Source organism: Crocodylus porosus, unplaced genomic scaffold (assembly GCF_001723895.1).
Source record: "Crocodylus porosus isolate Cpor-Errol unplaced genomic scaffold, CroPor_comp1, whole genome shotgun sequence".
NCBI lineage: Eukaryota > Metazoa > Chordata > Crocodylia > Crocodylidae > Crocodylus > Crocodylus porosus.
In genome coordinates this window covers 35,282,343-35,288,446 of record NW_017728911.1, presented here as the reverse complement: position 1 = coordinate 35,288,446, position 6,104 = coordinate 35,282,343, and the positions used below count along the sequence as shown (strand labels likewise).

Sequence of the window (6,104 nt, the reverse complement as noted above, 5' to 3'; positions counted from 1 at the left end):
AACTTCCAAGAGAAGTGGTGCTGGCTCCTGCCCTGGGGGTGTTTAAGAGGAGGTTAGATGCACATCTTGCTGGGGTCATTTGACCCCAGCACTCTTTCCTGCCATGGCAGGGGGTCGGACTAAATGATCTGCTCAGGTCCCTTCCGACCCTAGAAACTATGAAACTATGAAACATTAGGGGTCATCCTTTGTGCTGCATGAAATGAATTTTCTTATCCTTTCTCAGCACCTGTATTGGGTAAACAGGGGTTGGGAATGGGAGAGAATGGTGAGTCTGAGAGATGCAGCAATATGCAATTCTCAGCATGCAAATAAGGTGGTTAATTATTAGTACTCTGTCTTGCATGCACTTACCACTGAAGGTTGTCCCCATGAGCAGGAATGTCTATGCTTCATGGGTGGAGTTGGTCAACTTTTCAAGTGGAAATGTTTTCCATCAGAATAAGCTGATTCAGTACATTTCAGACAGGTATCCCTGACTACTTAAGCAGAATATGTCTACTTAAAATGAAATGTCATGGTGAAACATAAAGTGATTTGTTTCGTGTTTTTGACACGTTTGAGCTTTCGTTTTTTTTTTTTTAATTTCTCATTTCATAAGTTCATTTCATATGACAAAACTTTATAGATGCGAAATATATAACTAAAGTATTGGAAACAAAATATTTGAGTTTTTTATCAAAGTGAAGCATATTGTTTGAGCTGATCCTCCCCTTTTTATGGGAAATTCCAAATGTTAATATTTGTCTCCCAATTGGGAACAGAATGAAATTTCAAAAACCCAGTCTCCTGTGACGCAGTCATTGCTGTTCCCTCGCAGTTCTATCCGTGAGGCTCTGTACGATGAGCTTTATTGGTACCATTTTCAGAATGAGCACCAAGTCTTTTAATGCTAACCTTCAGAGCATGACCAATTTGACACCAAAACAATAGTGCCCCAACAATGGGTTACCCTATGCTCACTTTCATCCTTTTTTCCCTTGTAGTTAGTTTTAGATGGACAGTATTCCACATATGATCAAGTCCATTGGGTGTATTCTGTACGAGACATTCGGTTCATCATGACTATAAACTAGTGAAACAAGTCATAAAAATGGGAAGTCAGCAAGAGTTCTCCCCCAACGGCTATTTTAAAAAGTTAATAGAAGGGGCCAAAAAATACCAGCCCCAGCCTAAGGGCCATGTCACATGTTAAACTTAGGCTGTGTTAACTACACTTAAAACATAAGTGTCAGAAATTCAACCAGTAAAATGTGCAAAGTGCAATCATACTGTAGCAAAATGAGGACTTTTCAGGGGGATAATATTTGCCAATTGTAGTATGTTGTTATCTGACTGCTCCATGGGGATAATACCAGCACAGCTTGCTGGTTGTCAGTTCCAACCCCCGCACTGCCCTGGGGTCTTGAACTATGTCTGGGACTAGCAATCAGCTCTGGTGCAGTGCCAGTGATAGGACTGACAATCAGCTGATTGTCAGCTCCAGGCGTTACACTACATGGAGGTTTCACACCATGTCTCATGTTATGCTTAGAGATTGTAGTAAGCAGTACCTACCTAGAACACTTTCTACGCAGAAAATGTTAATATGGCATGGTAATGTGATCTAAAAACATGCTAAGTGACCTGTGCAACAGTGCCCCAAGGTTCAGTCCAGTCTAGTCCTATGTTCTTATTCATGGAGTCTCGTCTTACCCAAATGTCATCTTCTATCTCTGCCTTCCAAAAGCCTAAACATCTGGATCTGGGAAGAGACTGAGACTTGAGTGAAGTTTTTCCTGTGCCTACCTTGAACAAGCAATTACCCCTGCCTCTGGCACATGAAGAGGGCCAAGTCTCCATCACTGTAAATCAGGATGTAGCCACTGAAGCCAGTGGAACTACACTGAGTAATACTCAGAGCTGGCCTTTTATCACTTTTTTTTTTTAACCACTAACAAGATACTCTAAAAAAAATATTTCATATACTATGTGCTATTAATATAAAGGGTGTTTTGCAGTGTTCTGGAATAATTTATAGTTATCTTTCTTCCTGCTTAGCATGGCATATATATTCAAGACACTCAAGAGCTGGTTCTGGTGGGAAACCATCTGGATGCCTGCCAATGTCACATGGGCAGATTTTGAAGACCGTGATGGCTACACCTTTCCAAAGCCACATCAGTTATATGCTTGTATACCCATCACACTTGTTTTGCTGATTATCCGATTCTTCACTGAAAAGTAAGAGCCCTAACAACTATGAAACTGTATGTATGTAATTTTATTTTTGTTTCCTCCCCTCAACTTTCAGGCTATTAGCAAGCTACAATGTGTCTAGACACACATGTAAATGATTTCATAATGATAGATTAGCTGATCAGATGCCAGAGTGGGATAGTTCAGGTAACATAGGAGGTGATACTAGTGTAATGAATACATAGGGATATAGTCACTAGTGAAATCTAGAGCACCTACCCTGCTCTGCTACATTTCCATGGACAGACCAATTTACGAGGGAGGGATCCCTGTAGGTCAGGGGTGGGCAATTATTTTGGGCAGAGGGCTGCATACCCAGTTTTGGCAGGCTGTTGAGGGTGGCATGGGTAGCCCCACCCCTTGATGGGTACCCCGCCCCTTGACAGGTGCCCTGACCCCTGGTCACCATCTTGGGACCAATGTCCCAGGGCCAGCACCAGTGGGGCCCAAATCAGGATGCAGGGTGGCAAGGGTCTGTGGAGCCGGGCTGGGCTGCACCAGCAGGGAGAGGGGGGAGCTGGCCAAGCTTCATAGAGCCCTGCCAGCCAGGACCCTGTATTCCTGATGCTGTGCTCTGGGTCACACTGGTGCTGGCCCCGGGACACTAGTGCGGGCCCCATGCTCCTGCTGGCTCCCGCACCTGCTCACTCCCAGTGCCCCCCAGCCCTGTGGTACAGGTGGGGGACAGCGCACAGCTTTGACCCCCTGCTTGCTGGCAGGGAAGAAGCTGGTGCTGAGCACAGGGGAGGAGCAGCTGCTCGCCCACCCCATGGCCGGCACTCCCTGCTGCAGGCACTTGCAGCCCACGTGAGGCTGTTTGGAGAAGGCACAGGCAGCCCCAGGAGGTCTGCAAACCGCTACAGCGCAGGGAGCTGGCCACAGGGCAAGCAAGGGGCCACTTTTCCCCGTGCTCAGCACCATCTTGTAACCCAGCTCTGGGCTCACCCGTTAGCAGCAGCAGCTGTGGCCCCCCCCACCAGGCAGTGTTGGCTGCTGCTGCCTGCCCAGAGCATGAGCTTGGCAGCTCACAAGCGGCAGTAGCAAACCCTGCCCAGCGTGGCAAGCAGGGGGGCTGCAGCTGCTGTTGCCATGCACAGTCCTGATGGGCAAGCCCAGAGCTGCGCAGGGCCCAGGCTGGCAGAGGGGGCAGGTTACAAGGTGGTGCTGAGTGTGTGTGTGGGGGGGGGAGGGAATGGGCTCCTCCTCACCCCGTGCCCAGTGCCACTCCCAGCCCGCCTGGGGCTGCCTGTGCCTGCTTCAGAGAGCCCCGCGTGGGCTGCGAGTGGCTGCAGCAGGGAGCGTTGGCCACAGGGTGGGGGAGGCCACAGGACACTGACCACAGGGCACTTTCCTCCACATTGGGAAGGAGCACGGGGAAAAGCTGAGCACAGAGGGTGAGGAAAACCCTGTGGCCAGCGCTCCTTGCTGTAGCTGCTTGCAGCCCACGAGGGGCTGTCTGGAGCAGGTACAGGCAACCCCAGATGGGCTGCAAGTGGGGCACCGGCCACAGGGTAGGCGAGGGGCCACTTCCCCCCCACACACACCCTCGCCGGCGCTCAGCTCTTCCCTGGGCTGCTTTTCCCCAGGCTTCTTCCCTGCCCTTTCTCCCCTTCCCCCTTACAGTGCCACTGGGACAGCCAAGCGGCTGGTGGGGAGGGGCCAGGCAGGCCCTGCTGTTGTGGGAGCCTGCCGGGCTTCCCCTGGGTCCTACTGCCCTTGGTTCCTGTCATTTTTGGTGTTTGATGGTTTCCTAAAACTTGCAGCTTCCTCTCACATTGAACAAACAGACCCCAAAAAATTCCAGTGCTTTTCATGTTTCTGGTGGACTGGCAGAGGGGTTTGCTTTCTCAACCCACCGCTCCCTTCCCTCAGGGACATCTCCCTGAGCCTTTGTCATTTGTGTGAGGTTGATGTATCCCATGTGTGCAAAACATTAGAGAACCTGGAGCTGCTGGAGGCGTCTCAAAACACCACGTGAACATTTTGCACAGATCTCGTTATGATGCTGTTTTCTTAAATCTGGCTCTGAAGGCTGAAATTGTTGCTGCAGCTGGTGTCCTACAGGCCAGATTGCATTTGGCTCTGTCTAGGGGACATTTTAGGCATTTTAGTGTTGTTATTTATTTTTGCTTGACTTTTTTAGTTTCTTTAAAAAATATGCTCATAGCATGTTTTGATAATTATTTCAGGGCAGAAGGGGATATTGGGTATGTTGTAAGCTGGACAAAGTTAAGAAAGTCCCAGATAAGATCGTCCTTGTTCCAAATCAAAAATAATTTGGATCTGATGTTTATAACCACTCACTGCATCTCCTATTTTCCTGGGCAAACCCTTGCCCAACTGTGCCTCGCTGCAGTGCTGTTATGAAATGGTGCACGTGCTTAATTAGCCACACAGGACAGCTGTCATGTTATGTATCTGAGTTTCAATAGAAAGGACTGGCTACTTTTTTCTAAATAATAAGCCCTTTTTATGATGACATGCAAGGCACCTGGGTAGGTATGAGGCATCTCCTTTCAAAATAATTGAAGTAACCTAGCTGAGTGCTGGCAGCGTATGCCATAGGTGCAAGCAGATAGCCCCACCTGCCACCCCCGTTTGTGCCATTTTCCCGTGCTTTGCCATTTTCCCGTCAACTCAGTGGCGGCTGGGGAACTTCCTTGCATGCAGTGTTCTTCGTTGGCTGTCACTCCGAGGTGGTTATGGGAGAGTATCGACGTTCCCCTTCCTGTCCCTGGCCTAGGTAAGCAGTGCTTCCCAGTTACTCCCCTGCACTTTGAGCTGGTGTGGTGAGGGCTCTTCTGTATTCACGTCTCACAATTATTCCCTCTCCCCATGCCATGCCCAGCCCAACCTGCCTCTGAAATATGACAGGGTGGAAAAGTTCAGAACGTTCCTTTGCAAAATCCAGCATTTCTGGTGTATGTTATAATGACAAAACCATATATTTAGCTTTTGTGCAAGCAACAACATGCCGACTATTCCTTCCTGAGCTGGGTGGCCATTATTTGTAACTAAGGCAGCTCTCCTGCAAATGGCATAGAAGTATTTCATGTTTTCTGTAACAGGTCAAAATGTTGCTGATGGAATTCCCAGCATCCCCAAGGACAAGTTGACTATGTGTCATCACCGTGTGTTTTTTCTGCTGTGTCTTTTCAGATACATTGCCCTGCCACTAGCCAAAGCTTTAGATATAAAGAATGTAAGACAGGTGAAGCCTCAGCCCAACTCTGTTTTAGAGGCTTATTTCCGAAGCTGCACAAGACGTCCATCCCAAGTAAGGATCCCGTTTCTTTTTACTGGGGTTTGGGGGGATTTGTAAAGTCCCAACTCAGTGTTTCAGTCTGCTCTCCACGATGATGACATGGGATGGGTTCCAGGAGATGGACAAATGATTGAATACACTTTGAGTTATTTTGCTACCAGGCTGACAGGGTATATGATATTCAAAATACAAATTTAATTTCTTGGCGTGACATTCTAGGTCAGGTTGCCGGTGTTCTTTCCAGTGAATATCAGTGCTCAATCTTTAAGACACTGTAGTTGGAGAAAACACCAATGGACATCTGTTGGTTAAAAGAAATCTTATACTGTGTTTTTAAAGGACTAATATAAAAAACATTAAGTTGGAAACCTTCCAGTTGATTATATTATTACATATGTAATCATGGGCTGTGCAGGGAACCAAAAAAAAAATCTGTTGGCTTTTGAACAGGAACAAGAGAAAACAGGCCAAGATTTGCAAACTCAGAAAATGAATCTTTCTAATGGTGGGGGAGATGGTCTGCAGTGAGGGAAATGCTTGCTCTCCTCACCGCTAATGGTAAACAGCTCCACAGTCACTGGGTTGTTGCCTAAAAGGAAGA

General features: G+C 47.6%; 1 protein-coding gene across 1 annotated transcript in view; it reads left to right on the top strand.

Moving 5' to 3' along the window:
• Positions 1-6,104, top strand: part of CERS3 (ceramide synthase 3) — a 79,620-nt gene that overhangs the window by 16,528 nt on the left and 56,988 nt on the right. The window contains exons 2-3 of the mRNA XM_019533797.1: positions 2,041-2,223; positions 5,398-5,515. Coding sequence (XP_019389342.1) covers positions 2,042-2,223; positions 5,398-5,515 — 300 coding nt within the window. The 5' untranslated portion in view covers position 2,041. The remainder of the gene's footprint in view (positions 1-2,040; positions 2,224-5,397; positions 5,516-6,104) is intronic.